Raw genomic sequence first — 23,303 nt, forward strand, 5'->3', positions numbered from 1 at the left:
AAAAATTCACATCATCCTCTTCACTGATTGGTTTTTGTTGCAAAAATCGCTCAGATTTTGCTCTGCATTTGAAACTTCGAACAAGATTATTCAAAATTTTATCAAGCTAAAGAGGCTTTTCTCAAAATTGTGTTCTCTCACACAATACATACTCTTCTTCTCTCAAAATGTAGTTTCTGTACTCAGTGTGGTTCAAATGGATATGTGAAGCGAACCAGAGAATGCTCCAAAAACAGGAAGTTGACTAAAGCTCAGTGCATTCTGGGTAAATACAAATAAAACAAACGCACTTACGGGAAAAATGACTAGTCGTTTTAATGTCAAATTCAAATTCAAAAATACTTTATTAACCTCGAAGAGAAATCCTACAACCGCAAAAATCTGACACTGCACCATTTTTGTTTACATTTCATGAAGAAGGAAGCTGCGCTCAGTGTCTTCTTCAGAAGTGTTCATGATGTTTCCTTTAGTGGTTCTTGGTGCAGCGCCCCCACAGGCGAGGAGGAGAACAGGTTTTTCCATTAGTTTAGCTTAGTTGGACAGTGCAATGTGAAAAAACTGCAGCAGCTGAAAATGTAACAAATGTTGGGATTTGTTTAGGAAAGTTGGTGCAAAATTGAACCGAATCTACCAGATTATCAGGTGTAACAGGAAGGTTTTAATTAAGAAATCCTAATGTTAGATTTCAAATCAATGCTCTTAAGTTTTAAAATAAACGGCTGCAGGTCATTTTAAACTTTCTTGGAGTTCCAGGAAACATCAGGTCTGTTTTGATGTGGTGTGAAGGGGCATTACTAAACATTCAGGTCACTTTCTCTGCAGGAACTTCATTACCTGGAGCAGAACGGATGCCAAATACAAAATAAAAAGAAACTAAAATAATAAATAAATGTTTTCTGTGGTGCAATGACAGTAGACTTTTACAATTCCACCAACTTTTTATGGCTTTTTTTACGAGTTTCCATGGAATAAACCAGAATACGGATGGACTGCAAAGACGAGTGAGTCCTATAAAGAAACCATGCAATTGGTTTTATCGCGACTTGACATCATTTAGATTCAGGTTGTGATCGGGGAGAAGTTTGGGACTCAGAGGAGTTATGATGTTACCATGAGGGTCTTCACAAAGACTTAAGTAAAAAAACAAAAGAAACGTTATACGAGCAATTTGTGTTATGGAACATTCCTGGAAGACTGAGGGGACAAACATCCTCACACCAACAAAACCTGAGAGCTGTGGAGACCCTGGGAAAGAGCAGCGGCGCACACATTCAGACTTCAGCAAGACTGTTCAGTATGAACGACAGACAGGTGGGAAATGAATCAAAGATCGAACCCAACAAGGTTTGATGGAAGAGAATAAAAGAGCAGAAGAGAACCGGTTTCTGCCCAGGAGACCTCGTTCATTAAAATAACAGATTCTGCGCTTATAAAGAAACTTGAGATTTATGAAAACCTTGAAAACAAGTTGATCAAAATGACATTCAAGTAGAGTTTTTGGATATAAAAATAGAAGATGTAGCCTGTACAGTTCCTCAAAATCTGTAATCTTTATGTTATGAGTAGGTAAATTATGTTTTAATGAACGAGGCTCCTGGGAATCAAACATTAAGGCTATTTCACAATTAGATTAGCTAACGCTGAAGGATCAGAAATCCCGACTGCAGCGACGCAAGTTTCCGCAAGAAACAGAAGTCAGTCGTATTTTTAGCTTGCATCTGATTTTTAGCCTTTCAGTTGAGTCCATTTGTTAACATGCTGCCCACAGGCTGGGCAGTTTATTAGACATTATGATCCATGAGAGCTGTCAGACTGGAGCAAAACTTTACAAGCTTTAAAACCACGTATTATATAAATAACTACTTAATATTGATTAAAACAAAGTATTAGTAACACTGGCAGACTGTCTTCACTGAAAACATTTTCCCATCTTATAAGTGAAATGATCTGTCAGCAGAACTAAAACTTTATTTTTTAAACGATAATAAGGAATTATTGGGTCTTATATATTTATCTTCCTCTTCTGCTCTTTTCTTGAATCATGAAACATTAGAAACTGAGAGCATCTGGTGCTGCTTCATCCGTGGAGCCGTTAAAAGAAACGTTTTGAAGGCGTCACAACAAAACCAGGTGGATTTTTCACTAACCAGGTGTAAAGAAACAAAACGAAACGATTCCACCTTCTGGGACCATTTCCTTCTCTCTTGATTTCTGAGGATTGATAAGAGACAGTGGGCCGTGTCTCCACTTACAGACAGACAGATAATTACAGTAGATAGGACAGACAGAAGAGTTACATACAGCTACACTGCAAAATAACTAAATGTTACCAAGTATTTTTGGTCTAGTTTCTAATACGGATATTTTAGTACACCTGAAATAGAGTCAAAACTAACTGACAGGTAACTTTTCATCAAGATGTAGCAGCTTGTTTTAAGTGGGTAATGATGAAAATGTTCTAGTTCCACCTGTAGATTATTTCACCTATAACATGGAGAAATGTCTGTTATAAGTGAAATAATCTACTAGTTTAACAAGAATTATTGACTTTTAAACAAGCTGCTGCGTCTTGATGAAAAGTTAAATTAGTTTTGTCTCTATTTCAAGTCCACTGAGATATTTGCATTAGAAACTAGACCAAAGAACTTGGTAGGGTTTTGTGTTTTGCAGTGTAAAGCTCATCTCAGAAAACAAACCGACATGGAACAGTATGAGCTACGTTTTACCGCGCTACCAGCAATCAGTAACAGCCTTTGAATTAAAGTGATGCTCGTGTTTCTCCTACTTTTTTTTTGTTTAAAAAAACCTCATCCATTTGCAGTTCTCTGAAACGGCCACCAGGAGGCGACAGAGAAAGATCAAATCCGTCCTGTGGGTGAGCCAGGTCAGTCTGTTGCTCTCCATCCAAGCCCAGCTGCTGGAGCGAAGAAGAGGGGCCTCCACCTTCGGACTGTGGCCCCGCCTCCTGTCCATCCAGTGTTCGTAGGTTTCAATCCCAAAACGTCTGTCGCCACGCTCATTTCTTCTTCTTCTCTGAGCGTTTTCCGTCCAACTTTCCTGCCCGATCCGACTTCTCTGAGCGTTCCCCTCTCTCCCTCTCCTTTTCCTTCTCTTTCTCCTTCTCCCGTTCCTTCTCTTTGTCCGCGCGCTCTATCCGGTCTCCACGGTCGGAGCGCTCGCCTCCGCGGTCGGACCGGTTGTCCACCTTGCTGCCGTCTCGCCGCGTCCCTTCGTCGGTGGATGAGGTAGTTGGTTGGGGCTGGCCCCATTTGGCGATCTCCTCGTGCTCTGAAATGCTGGCGGTGATGTTGTTCACCCACGCCTTGAGGTCCTCCTGCGAGGACACGGACGAACAAAGTCAGCCGTTTGGATCGAGACAGAACAATAAACCAACGCCAAGAAAGTCTCACCTCGTCTTTTGCATGAAACAGAAATTCACTGCCATCCTTCGTTCTGCAACGGGAGAAAGGAAGATTCAATGTTCCAATGATGAAGATCAAATCTACAGACTGACAGTTGGTAAGTTTACAAGAGTTTATTATTTAAGACACAATAAAAAAAATACAAAACAAAGTTTAATTTGAATATTTTCAGGATTCCAGCAGCGATTTGACACGTTGTTTGGTGTTACAGTTTCATCCTTCTAAATCTACAGAGTTCCCAGTTCTTCAGCCGTTTTAAATTACGAATACAAAATCCTTGAAAGTATTGGATGGATGGATGGATGGATGGATGGATGGATGGATGGATGGATGGATGGATGGATGGATGGATGGATGGATGGATGGATGGATGGATGGATGGATGGATGGATGGATGGATGGATGGATGGATGGTCAATTGGTTTGTTGCTTGGTTGGATGAATGATGGATGGAAAGACATGAGGACCAATGGATGATGTCACTCAGCAGCTCTCGATGCTAACATGCTATCATGCTAGCTGAAACCAAACATGGCGGCCGGCCCTCACTTGAGCGTGAAGACGTTCTTCTTCTTCTTGTATCCATTGGTGACGTCGCAGTGGCAGTGGGACAGGCTGAGCAGCGGCTCGTTGTTGTAGGGCGTCGCCGTGTTCTTGGCGTCCTTGTAGAAGCCCAGCTCCCCTTTGTTCAGCACGCAGTACAGGTTGACCCATGACCTGCTGTGGTGGGTGGAGGAGGGGGAGGGGGTGGCGGGAGGAAGAGAAGGAGGGGGGAGAAGTGATGGCATAAGGGAAGGGGGGGGGTTGGGGCAGGTAGGAAGGGGAGATTGGAAGGAGTCAGGAAGAGCTGCAGAGTCTCTGTTGCTAGGCTAACACCTGACTCACCTGACCAGAGCAGACAGGTAGGTAGGCGGGATGGACCAGCCCCAAGAAGGGAGGAGGATTTACACTGCTGAACAAACACAAATGAACGGACGCACACACGGATGACCTGGGAGGGGGGGGTGGAGCGGTGGAGTGGGAGGGGAGGGGCGGAGGGGGCGGAGCTACGTACGGCTCGGTGATCCAGTGTGCGGCGCCCGACTATGACTTACCTTGGAGGAGAACGGAGGGAGAGCCGGAAGCACAGCGGGGAAAAACACAGAAACAGAAGAAGAGTTTGGTTAAATGCAATTTTTCCAACTAGGTTACATCTGATGAGCCAAGGGGTGTCCAAAGTGAGGCCCGGGGGCCATTCCTGGCTCTTGGACTGACATTTTTGCAGCCGTTTAAGAATAAAACAGATTTGACCTGCCAATCACAAATGATTGATAAAAATGGAAACTTTACATTTTTAATTAGGGTAAAATTATTATCAACATAATTTTTTTACAGTTCAACAAAAGGTGTGGCTGGATGATAAATCAATAACAATATGTATCACAATAGGCACATGATCAATATCAACAGATATTCAATAATTTCACTGAACTTTGATCCAGAACCAGACGGCATTCTGGGAGATGTAGGCATAATAAAGACATTAGCTGCTAAACCTAAGCCAGCTAACTAGGTTGGTGGTCAGCTAACTCACTCATTCACTATATGGTTGCCTAGCAACAACCTGCTGGGTAAGTAGCAGTTTAAAGTTCCACCCAACTTTGGTTGCCTAGCAACAACCTGCTAACTTGTGCAGCAGCAGTTTGCAGTTTCGCCTTAAAACAGTTTTTTAAAAAAAAATGGATAAAACCGCCAGTCTGGCAATATTTCAGATATTTACAATAAAAAACTAATCAATAACTGATAGACTGATATAAAACGTTTATATTGTGATACGTTTTTCAGCCACATCATCCAACCCTAACAAAAAGTATTCATCTTTTTAACAATCAAGGTTTTATAACATGCAGAACTTTTACAGAAAAGCCGACGGCTTTTATTTAATTTATTAAACGTTTTGAAAGAAAGTCCCCGAGTCCCATTCTTATAACTGGCTCCGTTTCCATTGCAAATATTCACAAAACTTTAAATAATGTAGAAAAAAACCCACAATGTCATAATTGTCGTGTTTCCATTAAATAAGAAACTAAATTATAAACACACCTGAAACTTTATGCGATAAGTTATTAAAAAACATAATCCCAAAACTACTTCCTGTTGTGTTCTTCTTTGTAGTTTCTGTTTAATTCCACTCAAAGGAATTTGGAAACTAATTTCATTTAATTTATTAACATTTTTGTAAATGTGCCAGAATTAGCCAAAAGGCTATTTTTAAGAACTATAAATACCAAACAACTTACAACACAATGATTATAAAATGATTATAAAAAGTATATACATTAAATTTATTTATTTTTAATTCATATGATTTTAAATGATGAAAATGATTTGTTTGATTTTATTTTTATTTCTTTGGCCTGTCCGATCTTTTGGCTCAACGATTTTGGCCAACGTGACAAAACGTTTGGACACCCCTGTGTTAAAGCGACCACATGCATGAAGCAAATCAACTGAGAGGAGGCATAGACACTGTGCAAAAGTCTTAGACCTATTAGATATGTGATTGATCCACCAACGAGAAGCCTGATGTTCCATAAATAATTTACAGAAGTGATCTCAGTTTCCGTCAGTTGGGAGAAAATAAAGAGAGAATCCTCACTCTCAAAAAATGGAAGCTACTTCATAAAATCTTATAAGTTTGATGCTATTTCATGTGAAAACAAACCAATTTAACCTTTAACTCAAATAAAGGAAAACATTTCTTAGACGATTGCTTTAAATTTAGGAAATTAGTGCTGCATTAAAATATTAAGCAAGTTTTAAGGCCTTAAACGTGTGCACAGTCCTTGGAGGAAATAAAATGCAGCTTTATATTCTGATAAAAACATCTGCAAACAAGCAAAAAGCTAAGGTGCACATAAGAAACGGTTTGTAATTAATGAAAGATTTGGTGAGCAATAAGATTACGCCAGATGGAAACACTGTGGAAAAATAAAGCACACCCTTGCAGTTTTTATAGCATTTAAAAAGGGAAAACAGAAAAAAATGTTGATTCTGTGAGCCGAGCTTCTGCCTCACAGAGCGCGATTCTTCCACTCAGCTCCTTCAGACTAGCCAGCAGCAATCAGCAAACACCTGGTGGAACATTATATGACCTAATATTCAGTACAACACTCCTGAGAACAGTTGTAAACAGCATAATGAGGAGCATTGTTTCGATAATGTGCTGAAGGCAGATTGTCGGATGGATTAGGGGCTTCTTAAAGAGACAGAGACCCAATTTCACAGCAACTCAGTGTTTTTAAAGCCTTTGAAGGTAAGATAGTTTTTGATTATGATATAATACCGTCCCTTTAAATGTTTTTCCTACAGTGGCCGACAGGTGCAAATGCGCCACAAACACTTAAATGAGGTAAACTCCAAATGCACACAAACAAATACGCTGCAAACAGTAAATAGCAGGTAGAAGTAAAAGTGGAAATGCAGCAAAAACAGCAGCAAGAATGAAACAGAAAAGCCCTCCAGTCCACTAGAGGGAGCCAAACGTCTTATTTGGTCCCATCAAATAAGATGGGACCAGACCCTCAGTAAAGCTGGAATATCCAGAAGAAAGAAAAAACTGCATTATGTACCTATATGTTTTGTACAATATCATAATATCCTGCCTCACAGAGCGCGATTCTTCCACTCAGCTCCTTCAGACTAGCCAGCAGCAATCAGCAAACACCTGGTGGAACATTATATGACCTAATATTCAGTACAACACTCCTGAGAACGGTTGTAAACATTACCTATGTTACCAACATAGGTAATGTTGGTAACATTACCTATGTTACCAACATAGGTAATGTTGGTAACATTACCTATGCCAGACTCCCCCTAGTGGAGTGTTTTATTATTTGCAGTTTTTGCAGGATTTTCCCTTTTGCTTCCATTTCTTGTGGTTGTAGCATTTTCTGCGCTGTAGTCCACTTCCTGCTTTTGAAGCGGCCTCTGGTCCGCTTGGCGTTCACATACGCATTTGAACTGAACCAGAGATCATTTCAACCGAACAGAGACTGAACCAAACTTTCTAGGCTAATTAAATAATGACCGTGTGTGACTGGTTATGTGGTTTTGCACAATAAAAGCTTGAAAAACCCCAGAGATAAAGAAGGGTGTACTTTCTTTTTCCCATCAGTAAACTAAACCACAATAAATTCAATCAAAAGCACCATATTCAGCAACATATTTTGCAGGTTTCATCAGAATATTAATACGCACAGAACCACAGAGTGACAGTTTGTAGAGTCGCGACGTAACGGTGACGGGTTGAATCCCAATGATTCAACACTGGATTCAAGCCATTCACAGTTGTGCTTTACCTTCCCATGTACATAACAGGGCATGTACATACGGCCGCATTCATCCACTGCCGTGAGTGGGCGCGTGAGTAGGCGTCATCCGTTGCTGGAACTGGATGAGCTTTTGGCTGTGCGTGATGGGAGCGGCCACCAGAGGGCGGCGGAGAGCGGGTCAGAGTGGGGGCTCGTCTGGGGAATGTGTGCGGGTTTGCGAGCGGATCGGTCCGCTCTCGCTGCGCTCTTCATCCAGCCAGTTAGTCAGCGAGTGAAGCAGCCGCCTCAGCTGCGTGGCGTTCAGGTTAAGCGTCATGCGTGGAGTTTCATCATGCTGTGGGAAACTTTTATTTCATGAAACTGTTGTCCTCACATTCTGAATGCAACGATTAAGATGTTTAGATACACAGCACCATTAATGTTATCACCCCTGGTAAAATGCAGCTTTTTATTCATACAGTAGAAAATAAAACTCCATGTTAAGTAATAATTTTTTATTTTTTTTACTTTTTTATTTTCACAGAAGTTCTGGCTGGAACTTTGTATTTTGTTTCTGGTACGACCCGAAATCTAACGCACCAGCATCTGTAAACAACAGCAGTGGTTGAATTTTAATACACTTAAATCCAGCAAACATCGCAAATAATTAATATATTTTTTTACACACAAAGGTTCTTATCGGAACCTTTGTTGTGTGTTTCTGGTACGCCGGTAAATCTGACGCACAAAGACATCGACTAACAGCAGCGATGGACGACAAAGCTGCTTCTCTCGGCCCCCTGGGGTTAATTTTTGCTTCAAATAACGATCTGATTGGACGCAGAGAAATACTGTTGAGGTGTTCAAGTTGTGCTAAAAGGAGTTAAACTATCAGAGAATAAATAGTTAGCAAACGAGAAATTTAAATTACAGGAAAAAACATCTGATTTCTTCAAAAATAGAAAAAAAAATCAAATTTCATCAAAAAAAGAAAAATGTGATTTTAGCTAAAAATATATTTGAAAGATCAGATTTCAGGAAAAAATCTGAAAAATCAGATAAAAAAAATTATTTCAGCAAAAAAAAAAAATCCAACATGTGAAGCGAATACCCGATGAAAATCACCTTCCAATCGATCCAGTCGATCAATGTTTTTGAATCTTTTTGTCACATTGTTACCAGGGGTAAAGTAAGTGTGGAGGCGCTGTGGCTGCATGATTCTTCTGCTTCAAAATAAAAAACCTCAAAACCTGTCTGAGCTCCTAAATCAGTGAACTCCATTTTGAAATCTGGCTGTAATGGAGGAAGGAAGACCTGAGCGCTGAGCAGAACCACGGCTGAACTTTGGTTCGGCTGCAGCTTGTAAGGACCACATGTCAGCCGAGTCATGCATCTTCCCAACACATCAGATGCAAAAGTCGTAACTCTGCATGCTGAATTTGCGCCCCGTTGCCATCGACTGATCAATAAACACAACAGGGATTATTAAAGCCAGAAGAGATTCAAAATATTCCACCCATTTATGGTTAAAACTCAAAGGGAACTTTAGGGAATTTGGAAATTGGAGTTCGTTAATTTGGATGGTCATGACAGCAGGGAGCATCCTGCGCGCCGGCGGCCCGCCGGGCCCTGAAGACCCACCTGTTGGTGCTCTTCTTCATGCTCTCGATGTCCAGCTTGCGGAACAGGAAGCCCTCGTGGTGCGCCGTGTGGGTGGGCGGCTGCGGCGCCGCCTGGCTGCTCTGGGCCGGAGCCGATCGGGAACGCCGCGTCGTCTCTCCCGGCTCTTTGGGGCGCGGCCGCCGTCTGGGTTTGGGTCGGTCCCGGGCTCTGGGCCGGTCCGGACGGGAAGACTTCTCTGGCAGACCGTTGGGCAGGCGGGGAACCTCGCCACGCGCCTGAGGGCGAGAAGGAAGAAGGTTCATCGACTGACGATTAATTGATAAGCGGCCATTTTCTTAAAAACCCGAGTCCAGTCGTCTCTCTGTAACATATTTATCATAATATTCTGAATTAAACAAAAATATCATCAAATTTTAACATCACTTTGAGTCAGCTGTGCTATACTGACTGAATAAACATAAAACTGGTTTTCTCACAGTTTTATAATTGGATATATTTATAAAAAATAAAGAGGGAAACTGTTAGACTGCTGAATAAGAAAAAATACGATGGGAAGTGTTTTAAGTCACGACTACGACGGTGTGCTAGAGCCATTCTAGGTGACAAATTTCCACCAAAAAACTCAGAAACTGAGAAAAAATTAGGAAATTTCTGAGCTTGAAAAGTAAAATAAAAATTCTAGAAAATCAACTAGATTGATTTTGAACATTTTTGACTTTTAACACAGAATTTTTTTTTCCAAGAACATTTTTCAAACACCAAGTTTTTTCTAGGAATAAGAGCAGCCGTCCCCATCTCAGCTCCTTCAGACTAGCCAGCAGCAATTAGCAAACACCTGCTGAGCTCATAATAGGAGCTGCTGCTCAGAGCAACGCTGGTAAAACAGCTGTTAAAGGGTTAATAGAGGAGCCATGTTGGGATGATTTCCTGAAGGCGGAGCTTCAGAAAGAGCAGGAAAAGCTTCTTAAAGAGACAGAGGCCCAATTTCAAGGCGTTAAATTACAAAGTCAAATTTTAGCATTTTGATTACAACTGATGCCAGTTTACAGCATAAACTGTAAGCTGGCCTGGAAAATACATAATACCGCCCCTTTAAGAAACAGGAAGAAAACTGTGACAACTTTGAACTTTGACCTTTGAAGTAAGAGTCCAAACCTGTGCTGCTTCTCTTTCTTGAAGCTGCTCTACAATTTCTGCCATGGTGGTTCGCTTCTCTCTGTGGAAACAATCACAGTTATGATGGTAAATAATTTGTTTTTGTTATTTTAACTCCACTTGCAAATTATTTAACTTATAACAAGAAATTTTCCCAGATCGCAAGTGAAATAATCTCCCAATCAACAAGTAATTTGTCAGGAATTATTCATTTAAAATAAGCTCTTAAATCTTAATGAATAGTTACTTATAAGCCGAGGTGCGTAGATTAATAAATAAGTACAGCAGAGATACTTTATAGTAAAATTACTCAAAGTACAGCGTAGTAAAAAAAAGTTCCTATTTTCCTGAGTGGTTTTTAGAGTCCGGCTCTCTGAGGTTTTTTGTCTCACCCTCCGGTGGAGCGCCGGTCGGACTGCTCCCTCCCCACGTCGTTGTCGCTGGACTCCTGCCTCTCCACTCGGTGGCGCTCTCTCTCTCTCCGCCGGCCTTCGTGTCCTTCCTGTTCGCTGGACGTCTGCCGCTCCAGCGTCCGCTTGTCGCGCCGCCCCGCCTGCTCCCTCCAGACTTCCTGCGGCAGCTCGTCGCGCCGCGCCTGGATCAGCTGCTCGCTGGACAGCTGCCGCTGATACGCCTGGACCTGCGGCTCGGCGCGGTCCAGCGGGTCGGTTCTGGACCCGCGGGGCCCCCTGGTGGGCTCGCTGTGCAGCCGCTCCCGGCCCGGCTCCTGGAGCACCACCTCCGCCATCACCGCCACCTCCGCCCGCTCCTCTCTCTCCCTCCCTCGCTCTCTCACTCGCTCCAGGCGGCTCGCCACGATCAGCGGCGTCACCGCGTCGTCCAGGTGTTTGATCTTCGGCTGCCGTAGATACGGCGACGTCTTCGCCTCCGGCTGCAGGTAGCTCATGGCTTTCGTCGCCTGCTCCCTCGCCGAGCTCGCGCTTTCCCGCATCTGATTGGCTGACACCAACATGGCCGCCGTGGCAACGGAGGCGATGGACGAGGCGGCTGGCTGGACGGCCACCACGCCGCCGTGCCGGTAGCCGGAGCCGTTGATGACGGCGGAGGCGAGCCGGCGGGCGGCCGCCGACGGCGACGGCGTGGCGGGCGAGGGCGACGGCGGCGTGCTGGCTTCGTTCTGCTCGTAGATGGTCTGCCTCATGACGGGGGAGACGGGGAGGCGGGGCAGCGCGGCCGGGCCCGGCGCCGCGTCCTGAGGGTCCAGGAAGACTTTCCGGCCCAGCAGCGGCGTCGGCGGCAGCTTGCTCTGCTCCGCCCTCAGCTTTTCCACCTGGAAAAGGTAAAAAACAAAAAAGAAAAACAAGTTTAGAAGTAAAACGAAACTAAAAAGCTTCAGGTTGTTGTTTGCAAAATAAAAATATTATAAAATTGGTTCCTGTGGAATAAATAAAAATATAAACAAAAATTTTTGAGGGAAAAATCGGAAACGCCATAAGGTTCAAAAAATGACATTTCACCAAAGCAACAATAAATGTAGTTTAGAGTCAAAATGAACTAAATTCAGGTTATTTAGTCTGTCGTAAAAAAACTAATTCATTTTTCAAAGTCATATTTTCAACATACTTCTTTTATAAATGTTAGTTTTAAACTAAATATTTAGTTACCATGTTTAATGTTTAATATACATACAGTAGCTAAATGTATAGGTAGAGGATAAAAATATTTACCTTCAAGCAAAAATATTTAGTTCAGAGCTAAAACATTCAGTTTGAAGCTGAATATTTTGTTTGCAGGTAAATGTTTAAGTAGCAAGGGATACATTTAGCTCTGATCTACCTAAATGTTTAAACTAAATGCTTAGCTAGCTCAGGGCTAAATCATAAGTCAGTATGTAAATTCCCTAGCTTTCAGTATTTTGGACCGACTCGGTGTCCATGGCGGTTTTACCGTAGTGAGACGCCGCAGCGAGCTGAATCTCTCCTCCCAGGTGGCGGCGGCTTTCCGGAAGGCTTCGTGTCGGCGAATGAGCTGCTCTACCTCGTCCACGCTGCCGCCCAGCTCCTTGCTGCTGATCAGCGGTTCCTGGGCCGTCAGCCAGGCCTCCGCCACCATCGCCTCCTGGGCGAACTGGTGAACCTCCAACACTGGCAGCAAAACGGAAGGAACAGGCGGAGTATTTAAGAACAGAAAGTGTGATGACGTCTCCACTTAGGATGGTTGTTTGTGCTCACGTTGCTGGAGGAACTCCCAGTGTTTGTCCCACTTCTCTGAAAGCTCACGCTGCTTCGCAATCACCTTTTCCAGCTTCTCCTTGATCTAAAATTTGAAAACAAACATCAGAATTACAAAACTACACAGCTCATTTTTGGAAAATATTAGCATTTACTTCAAAAACATCGGATTAAATCTAATTAATGGCAATGATTGGAATTAATTAGCTTCTCACAGAGTTCATTTTTCAGTCATATTTTCACAATGTTAGTCATTCATTTATAAATGTCGCAATTTCAAAATAATTAAGCTAGCAAGCTACATAATTAACCAACCAAATATTTAGGTACAAACTCAATGTTTAATTATTTAGCTACTTCAGAGCTGGTAAAATATTATAGTAGCTCTGAGTTAGCCAAACATACAGCTAACTCAGAGCTAAATATTTAGCTTGGAGCTAAATGGTTAGCTAGCACACTAAACATTTATGATGATAAATATTTAACTTGTTTACAAAATATTTCGCTTCAAACTAAGTAGCTTGCTAGCTAAATATTTAGCTCAAAACTCAATATTCAAATATTAAGCTAACTCAGAGCTAACTCAATATTTAGCTAGCTCAGAGCTAATCAAATATTAACTACTTCAGTGCTAAATATTTAGCTGCCTAATGCTAATCTATTTAGCGTGAATACTAATTATTCATGGAGTTAAGCATTTTGCTTGCTTATTAAGTATTTAGATTTCTAACTCATTGTTTAGCTTCAATCTAAATAGTTAGCTTGTTAGCTAAATATTTAGCTTCAAATTAAATGTTTAAATATTTAGGTAGCTCAGAGCTAAATATTTTGCTTGGAGCTAAATAGTTAACTTGCATACTACATATTTGTGGAAATAACTAACCAAATTTTAGTTTGCAAACTAAATATTTCCAATTAAATATTTAGCTTGCTAGCCAAATATTGAAACTAAATATTTAGTTTCAACATAAAATTTTAGTTTGGAGCTATATATTTAGTTGGCAAACTAAGAATGGGCTAAAGACTCAGACATCTATCGTAAAAATTTTGTGGTAGGACGCCCGAAACGTTTAGTTCTGGCGAGAATTGTCCACGTCTGCCTCCGGCAGAATATGAACATCTCGTCTGATCGCTGCATCATTTGCCCAAAACTGATGTCTGCTTGTGTTATTGTTATGTAATCTCACCTCCTCAGCTGCAGGGTTTCTAGCAGCCAGCAGCATTTTTCCCATTTCGATGCACTCCAGCGTGCTCTGGCTGCGGGCCTCCACTTCGCTCTTCAGGCTCTGGTGGTAGTTCATCAACACCTCCACCGACGACACGTCCCTGCAGGAACCGCAGAACCATCACATCCGCTCTGCATTTACAGGCCACCATGTTGCTTTTTAACAAGTGAATATTCTTCAGAACTAAACATTTCATCACAGTTTAAACATAATTTGGGTTATTTATCAAGTTACAAAAGAAAAAAATGAGGGTTTATTTTTCCAAATCACATTTTCACCAAGTCAAATGAATGACATTGATAAAAATGTAGCTTTAAAATACATATTTAGTTAGCAGACTGAAGATTTAGTTTAAATCTAAATATTTATCTAGTACACAAAATCACTTGCCAAGTACAGGATGTGGACTATCAAAATAAAAGCTGAGTCTAGCAAGTATTTAAACAACACCTGCTGGTGAGGTGATGCAGTCACTGCTGCTGCAGATTCACTGGTAAACCAAATATTTAGCTTCAGGCTGAAGTTTTCATTTGAACCTAAATATTTAGCTTGCTAACTCTTGATTGGCTTTTAACTAAGCCAGTTAGTAGTTAATGAGCTAAACATTAACTACTATATTTAAATATTTAACTCAGAGCTAAATGTTTAGTGAGCTAATTTCTGATTGGCTTTGGACAACTTAGCCAATCAGAAGTTAGCAAGCTAAATATTTACCTCAGAGCTAGCTTGAAGCTGAATTTTGAGCTTGAAGCTAAATATTCAGTTTGCTAACCTCTGATTGGCTTTGGATAACTAAACCAATCAGAAGTGCTTAGTCTCCTCCCACCAGGAAGCTCCACTCTGAAGGTTCAGGGTGACACGAACCATATCTATCCGCCTCACCAGGATCATTTTCTGGGGTAAATTTCTTCTCTGGCAGTTTTTTTCTGGTAATTGCATTAGCAATAAAGCTAAAGCTAGCTTTTATTCACAAGGTTACATATGAAAAAAAACCTCCAGCTGCTGGATTTTCTGCACACCTGGGTTTCTCCCCGGTGCCGATCTGACAGATGATGGACTCCATCCACATGATCTGATCCCGGACCATGCTGAAGAACCTCAGCTTGTCCGTTTCCGTGGTGATCTGCAGCCGGCACTCTTCGCAGGACGTCAGCAGCTCCTTCCAGCACTGCATCACTTCGTGCTCACGGCAAGCGATGGCTTCGGCCTTCTCGCCCGCGTACACCGTCCTCAGCTGGGCCGCGCTCTCCTGCAGCTGACGCACCTGTGATCATAACGTAGCGATGAGTAAACGGCGGGTTTAAGAGGAGAAAGCGCAGCAAGCGCAGCTGCTCAGGACATTTTGGGGCTCTGCACAGAGCAGCTGTGCTTTTTGCATCGTTCCTCAGGAAAATTAATCACTTTCTCTGCACTGCAGGTTTTTACACAGTAAATTGGTAGTTTTACCAAAACAAACTTCACTGTAAAAACACAAAATCTTACCAAGTATTTTTAGTTTTTGGTCTACTTTCTAGTGCAAATATCTTATTACACTTGAAATAAGACAAAAGTAACATTTTAGCAAGAAATATTTATTTCTTTTGAAAAACGTGAAAAAGTAACATTTTTCACGTTATTTCACTGATAACGTGAAAAATGTCTTCTTATAAGTGAATAAATCTGGCAGTGGAACTAGAACTCTGTTGCTAGGAGACGAGCTGGGCTTGGCCTACGGTTGCTAGGTAACAGCACAGTTACAGTTGTTTACAAACTGGAACTTTTTCCATCAGTATTAAGGAATTACTGACTTAAAATAAGCTCCTATTTCTTGTTGAAAAGTTACCTGTAAGTTAGTTTTGTCGTATTTCAAGTGTGGTACAATATTTCTACTAGAAACTACACCAAAAAAAAATTATAAAAAATACTTGGTAATACCTGTGTTGGTGAGGTACCAAAGTAATTTGTAGCATAAAAGAACCAGAGGTTTGAAATAAGTATTCATTTTAATAATAAATTAGTCTTAAACAAAAGCTAAAATATCTGAATCAAAGACTTTATAGGAACATTTTTCCATTTTTAGGAACAACATATACACACAAAAAGTCTTTGGTTACAAACATTCTTCAATAAATAATTCCTTAATATCGATGAAAATGTTCTAGTTCCACTGACAGATTATTTCACTTATAACAAGGAAAAATGTTATAAGTGAAATAATCTAGTAGTTTTTCATCTGTTTTAAGGAATATATTGATTTAAAATAAGCTCCTTTTGCTCCAAAGTTACTTGTAAGTTGTTTTTGTCTTAATTCAAGTGAATAAAGAAACTGAACCAAAAGTACTTGGTAGCATTTGGTGTTTTTGCAGTTGCGTTAGCAGCATTTATTTTTGCCCAGGTTTGTTTTATTAGGTTTTTTTCATTATTCTAAAGTATTGTCTGATTTCTATTTGTTAATTTTTGGTAAATTTTTATCTATTATTACTTCAAGTTATTTCAGTGGCCTTTCTTAATCATTAACGAACAGGAACCAATAACTTTGTCTGTCTGTGTAAGTACTGCAGAGGTTCTCCTTGTCCTTAATTTTTAATAAGTCTGACTTTCTGCTTACTTTCTTAACCGTGACTGAAAATTGAGGTAAAAAAGTCAAATGAGAAACGATGTAAAACCTCCCAGCAGCTTCCAGATGTAGAGCATATAGATGCCAGAGCAGGCAGCGAGTGTCTGCTGTACCTGAGTGACCAGCAGCTGGATGTCCTGTTCGAAGCTCTGCAGGAGCCTCTGCAGCGTGCTGGTGTTGGACGTGCTGCCCTGCCGAGCCCGGACCTCTGGGAGCCGCCGGTGCTTATCCTCAATCTGGGCCAAGATCTGGAAATTAAGGAGTATTATGTAAATCTGCCGAAATAAAAAATAATAAAGACCAAATACACTTTTTTATCAAACAATTAGAGTGATTTGCAGTAATTTTAAAAAGAAGGATTCTTTATTAAGCCTATTTTCACATCCAGTCTGGTAGAATCGGTTTGATTGGGACCAAAGTTGCAGCGTTTTCTGTGGTTCGCTTTCACAATGCAAACTGACAACAGATCCAAACTAATTGGAAAACCTGTTCCCCTCCTCACCTGTGGTGGCGCTGTGCACAGAACTACTGAAGGAAACAACGTGAAAACCTCTGGAGAAGAACTGAGCGCAACTTCCTTCTTTACAAAATGTAAACAAAAATGGAGTAGTGGTGACTTTTAGCAGTTGTACGATTTCTCTTTTGTCTTTGGTAAAAGACCACAAGCTATTTTTACCTCTAGCACTAGGCTAAGGCATTTGTTTTGGCTGTATTTACCCAGAATGCCCTGTGCTGTAGTCCACTTCCTGCTTTTGGAGCAGTCTCCAGTATGCTTGCCGTTCACATATGCTTTCAAACTGAACCAGAATTCACTTCATCAGAACCGAGACCGATGTTTGTAGGCGGACCCGAGTTCATTTTTACCAATTTGTGTTTGGATTTTGTTTGTAAAATGTTCAACTGTTGAGGTGTTTGATTTATATTGTTCTCTTTTTGATTTAGTCGTCTACTAACATACTGCGTTTCCATTGACCATAAATCTGCACAAATTGAAATTCCAAAATGAAATTTGCTCAGTGGAATCAAGACAATTTTGAAAAACAACAAAAAAAAAAACAATCACGTTTCTTGATAAACTTTTTGCTGTAGGTGTTTTTTGGTTGTATAGAAATAGATTTATTTAGCAAAACTGCAATGGAAACTTTTTTTGAATCAAAGGAGTCACGTGATCAATAGCAGGAAGTTACTACTGGAGAAATGCTGAATAAGAGACAGGAAGTGGTAGGAGAGTGATGGTTTCTTTTTCTTTTTTCTGGCTCCACCAGAGCATCACAAAGTTAAAAAAAATCTTTTTTATGTCATTCCAATGTGTTAAATCCATAGCTCTAATATAACATAACCTATTACAATTTCCCCAAAACGCAGCCGCTCCTAAGTAGGCAGGACTTGATGCTCAAACATCTAAATAAGACGCAAACGTCTCCTCTGATTGACTGATAGACAATGAACGCCGAATTATGAGTATATCTCATGTACCTGCTATAATTTTTAATGAGCTGTGAGTGATGTTAATTACATTTCTTATTTAACAGAGTTTTTTTGACATTAGCAGAATATCGACAAAGATTTCCACAGATTTGAAATGGAAACTCAGCTACTGTCTTTGTTTTACCTCTTTGCAGTCGGAGAAGAACTTGTGCAGCTGGTGAGAAGCAGCGAGCATCTGCGCTCGGGTCTCCATGAGCTCCAGCAGGTCGGCCCAGGCCTCGTTGACCCCGTCCTTCCACTCGGCGATGGTGGCGGCCTCAGAGTGGCCGTAGTCGATCAGCTCGTCCACCATCTGATTGACGGCCGTCACGCGCTCCTGTCCCACACTTCCTGTCTCCGACGCAAACTCTGTGAACTTTTCCTGGAGGACCTGGAAGCATTTCAAAAATGAAACACTTAAACTACTGTTTTTATCTGTCATATTAGAGATGATGCTATTTACCAAATGTTCACCTACGGCAAATAACTAGGACATTTTCTGGAGTTTTTCTGTATTATTTTTATAACAACACATATAAAGTTGGGACTAAGAGAGAAAATACGTAAAGTGTAACAGATTGACATGATGGGAGATGAAGTGGTGTTTACCTACAAATGTCAGAAGTGTTAGAATAACCATTTATAATAAACGAACAAATAAATAAAAGCAAAAATAATAACTAAAGCATACAACACAAAACTGTCAAAATAAATAGTTAAATTAATGCAAACAAAAACAAATGCACTGATAACTAGCTAACTAACTTAAAGATAAATGATTATACACACCAGTCACATGAATAAATAAACAAAACAAATAAGTAAAAGCCAAACAATAACTAAATATACTTCCAACAAGTAAGAGTCAAATAAATGACTAAAACCCTAACCCTAAAACCAAACAGTCATATGTAAATCAGCCAAACAAAATATATTGTAAATACATTGATTACTAACTAACTAACTAACTAAAAGCCAGATAAATAAGTATCTAGATGATACACATATAAAAACAGTCACATGAGAAAATAAAACAAATTAAAAAAACTAATAATGAATAACTAAATAAGCTACTGTTGGATTACTAAAAATCTCAAACAAAAACAAAGTAGTAAAATGTAAATTGGCCAATTACTAAATAAATACACTAATTATGACCAAAGTAACTAAAAGGCACATGAATAGTTAAACAGATTTTACACAAATAAACATTACCTTAAATATTAAATAAATAAATAAAACATAAGAAATAAACTTACAATAAATGAAAAATAAAAATAAACTACATGAACAAAAATTATCATACATAAATTTGCCAGATAAATTAACAAATGCAAAAATAAAATACTGACAACTAAACAAACATATAACACAACAGTTAAAAGCTAATATATAAAACAAACAAAAGTACTTATAGAAACAGTAACAGAAATAGTTAGTCAGTTAAACACAGACTAGCTATTGATATTGATACAAACAGGGAACTAAACACATAAAATTAAAAAAAACAGCAGCAACACATAACATATTTTATTTTATAAATCATCCAACTATGGCTTATTTTAGTACACATTATTCTATTTGATCTTTTTACGAGTTTTTAATCCTCAATTTCAAAGAGCTTGTAAAGGTGAAATGTGACAGAGAAAACTGCTGAGTCACTGGTTGCTATGGCAATTCCCTCCCTTTCTGAGGGAATTCCGGAAACCATGGAAACGTAACGTTCCAAACTAAACTGTTAATATTTTAAGTAGGTCATGATTTTTACAAGAAAATGTCAAAACATTATCATTTCTAATTGGATTTTATATTTTGTCAAACAATATATTTAAAAGAAGTAATGTTACAATATGTTAAATTAACTTAGTTTTGCAAACTTTAATCAGTCCTGCATGTAAACTAATTTTTAAAATGTTTTTGGTATCCAAAGATAATAGAAGAAAAAGCCCAGAAGATATACAAATAAAAAAATAATTCAAAATGTCCGCCTCTCCCCCAGACTTGTGAAAAGCAGACTCACGGAGACGTGCTCAAAGTCCTGGCCCAGTTCAGGCGAGCTGGCCACCACCTCCCTCTGGGCGATCCACTGCTCCAGCTCGTCCACCTCCCTGTTGAGCTGGTACAGCCAGTACTGCTGCTCCAGGCGGCTCTTCCTCTCCTCCACCAGGTCCTTCAGAGACACGTACAGACGGTCGATCTGCGACTGACGCTTGCTGATCTGTTCACTGAGGGTGAAAGCACACAGACAGGAAAGACGCTAACTTTAAATTTCTTAAAGTCCAGTGGAATAAACTTTTGTCAAACAATGTTTCACGTTAATTCAGTTTCTTAGTAAATAGGGACGATAAAACATTTTACTCAAGAGAAGATTTCAATGCAAACATAAATTCAGATAAATAAAGAAGAAGAACGAGCGACTCACATCCTGTTCTGAGAACGCACATAAAAAAATCCAGACAAAGTAACAGTCAATATTTAGGATCAATAATAACTGTTGTTTCCAAAAGTCTTATTATGACTCATATAATTTTTTATGTCATATACATTACATATACTATATATAACATTCATTTATTTTTTTATATATTTATTTTCAAATATTGTTTTGCTCATAGCTGTCCAGGTAAAAAAATTTTGTTTTCCAAAAAAAAATGTAAATAATAATAATTAAATTCACAAATACTTTACTTATCCCAAAGGGAAAATAAATTCAATTATTTAAATTAAAAAGGCAAAAATATCAATGTTTTCTGTCCTCGGTTTCGGCCCATGCGGTGAAACGGTTGGACGTTGCTGCTCTAACTGGTTGTGATGGGGGATAATCTGTCAGATTATGTGTTTCTGAGCCCACCTGTCTGGATGCCCCATCTCCAGCAGCTGGCGACATTGCTGCGACAGCAGACCGATGGTCTCAGCATAATCCTCGATGGTTTGCTCCAGCAGCAAATGTTTCTTTAGCAGCTGCAGCGTGCTCGGCTCGTCCTGGAGAGTAAACACAGAGTTATTCACAGAAGATGAGTTTCCTTTACAAATGGTTGCAAAACTTTATCTGTATTCTGCTAATCTTGAAAAACACAATTTCGCAACTGCAGTGTTTCCATTAAGCAAGAGATGCAATTAAAAATCACACGTGAGTAAGTTTGTCCACATTTTTTAATTTCCACATTCATTAAAAAATCTGCCACGCCATCATCCTCCTACCACTTCCTGTCATCATCTTCATTGTTTTCATCAGTAGTAACATCCATTTATTGCTAATGTGACTCGTGTGATGCGAAAAAACTGTTTCCATTGACCTTATGTGAAATAAATCAATTACAAAACTTTTTATCAAGAATTTCTTTCTAAATTAGTGCATTTCCATTAAGCAAATTTAGTTTTTAAATGTCAAATTGTACACTTTTAAGATCAATCATTACAAATGTGTGCAAAGCTTTAATATTCCGCTAATGTTGCTAATGTTTCCAAGGAATGCAGTTAAAATCAAACGTGAATAAAATTTGTTTGCACTGTAAGTCATTAAAAAAAGTAGCGCCATCATCCTCAAACCATTTCCTGTCTCTTTGTCGATTCCCCCAGTAGTAACTTCCTGTTGGTGATCATGTGACGTGAAAAAATGTTTCCATTATAATACACTAAATTTGTTTCCTTTTCTATTTTTACTAAAAACTTTAGTTTCTTTTTGTTTTACTGACGTATTTCCATTTAGGATATTTATTTTCCAAATTCCAAATTGTACGATTTTAATGGAAACGCAGCTAGCGGCAACATCGGTTATTGATCACGTGACTCGTGTGTTGCAAAAAAAAAAGTTTCCATTGAAGTTTTGCGAATTAAACCAATTTTGATACGGCCAAAAAACTTCATCCTAACTGCAAAACTTATTGAAAAACTAAGTTTTTTTTCCAAATTGGCATTATTCCATTACGTGAATTTATTTTTGAAATGTCAAATTACGCAATCATATGGGCAATGGAAATGCAGCTTCTCAAACACTTTTACCTTTCCCTTCTCCTCGTTCATCATGTGCAGCTCCTGCTCGCTCAGCCAGGCCTCGACCTCGGCCGTGTCGAAGTAGTACTGCTGGGCTTGGTACATGGCGTCCAGAACCAGCTGCCTGCGCTCTGTCTCGGCCCAGAGCAGGGCCCACAGCTGGGCCAGCTGGTCGTGGCCCACCCTGACGCAGTCGGCCTCTGGGCTCCTGATGGTGGCGATGATGCCTGCCCTCTCCAGGACGTCTTCCATCCTGCTCCGGTGGCCCTCCAGCTCCCTCTGGAGCGTCTGCAGCAACACAGAAAACTGTTCGCTTGAAAATGTATCAGGAAAACAGAAACTTTATTTGTGTAATAAAAAGGTTACAGCAAAAGGAATCCCCTTTCCAAAGACCAGTGCTGTTTGTGAAGCATTGACATAAATTCGACATGTAAGAAATGTATAAAGTTAGAGCCAGAAATTAAGCAAACTATATCTGTTACGAGGCAAATGGAGGCTCAGATGTTTTTGTTGAACATTTTCTGTTCACTTTTTATTGAACAAATAACAGCAAGAGCTGTTCGTATCCTAGCAACCAAAAAACAACAGAAGCCAAGACAGAGACAAAAGACAAACCAGATCCTGTTAAGCATTCTTCAAAATAAAAGACTTCCTCTCTCCAAATAAATCATGCTTTGCAATTAAATAAGATAATAATAATAATAATAATAATAATAATAATAATAATAATAATAATAATAATAATAATAATAATAATAATAATAAGATCAATACATTTTAAAGTCAAATGAACATTTATCACTGGAACAGGAAGATATTTTAAATATCCAAAATAAATAAACTAAATTATTCTTCAAATGTTGTTTTCCAATTTTTGGATGGAAAGAGAAAATTGATAAGTCATGGAAATAAAAATTATTGAGTTAATTCATTATGCAATTTATTTATTGCGACCTTCCAATTAACATATAACTGTAAATATCAACATCTGTATTTGCTCATTGTTTACACTATAGATTAGCCTAGCTCAATGATAGTAAATTATGTTATGAAAAATTTGATGTATTAATTAAAAAGTAAGATTTTAAAATATTTTCAGATGCAGGTAATGCATCCATGAGGATGGAAAAGCTCTATGAAGTCTAAATAATAACAACACAAGCTGTTATTTTACCTGGTTCTTCTTCATGAGCTGCTGGACGGCTTGCAGCGATGAGCCATGCTCCTGGCTCATGGCCAGAGGGAGGCGCTCCTGGACCCACAACTAAACAAACACGGGACACACAGAAGTTAAAAGAAAACTTTTATGCAAAATTCACATTTTTATACTTTCA

At 39.6% G+C, this 23,303-nt stretch overlaps 1 protein-coding gene across 1 annotated transcript in view; it reads right to left on the reverse strand.

The window, feature by feature from the left end:
• Positions 1 to 2,408: 2,408 nt before the first annotated feature.
• sptbn4b (spectrin, beta, non-erythrocytic 4b) overlaps positions 2,409 to 23,303 on the reverse strand; it is a 64,761-nt gene continuing 43,866 nt past the window's right edge. Inside the window, exons 27-42 of the mRNA XM_088011623.1 lie at positions 23,144 to 23,233; positions 21,979 to 22,257; positions 20,828 to 20,958; positions 19,997 to 20,201; positions 18,122 to 18,367; positions 16,623 to 16,757; positions 14,933 to 15,177; positions 13,875 to 14,013; positions 12,688 to 12,772; positions 12,404 to 12,600; positions 10,888 to 11,786; positions 10,496 to 10,556; positions 9,359 to 9,615; positions 3,972 to 4,142; positions 3,411 to 3,453; positions 2,409 to 3,334 (exon numbers count right to left, since the gene is read on the reverse strand). Coding sequence (XP_087867749.1) covers positions 3,017 to 3,334; positions 3,411 to 3,453; positions 3,972 to 4,142; positions 9,359 to 9,615; positions 10,496 to 10,556; positions 10,888 to 11,786; positions 12,404 to 12,600; positions 12,688 to 12,772; positions 13,875 to 14,013; positions 14,933 to 15,177; positions 16,623 to 16,757; positions 18,122 to 18,367; positions 19,997 to 20,201; positions 20,828 to 20,958; positions 21,979 to 22,257; positions 23,144 to 23,233 — 3,501 coding nt within the window. The 3' untranslated portion in view covers positions 2,409 to 3,016. The remainder of the gene's footprint in view (positions 3,335 to 3,410; positions 3,454 to 3,971; positions 4,143 to 9,358; positions 9,616 to 10,495; positions 10,557 to 10,887; positions 11,787 to 12,403; positions 12,601 to 12,687; positions 12,773 to 13,874; positions 14,014 to 14,932; positions 15,178 to 16,622; positions 16,758 to 18,121; positions 18,368 to 19,996; positions 20,202 to 20,827; positions 20,959 to 21,978; positions 22,258 to 23,143; positions 23,234 to 23,303) is intronic.

This window comes from Poecilia mexicana, unplaced genomic scaffold, assembly GCF_051168715.1.
Source record: "Poecilia mexicana isolate PSO_F unplaced genomic scaffold, ASM5116871v1 scaffold_13, whole genome shotgun sequence".
In the NCBI taxonomy this organism is placed as follows: domain Eukaryota; kingdom Metazoa; phylum Chordata; class Actinopteri; order Cyprinodontiformes; family Poeciliidae; genus Poecilia; species Poecilia mexicana.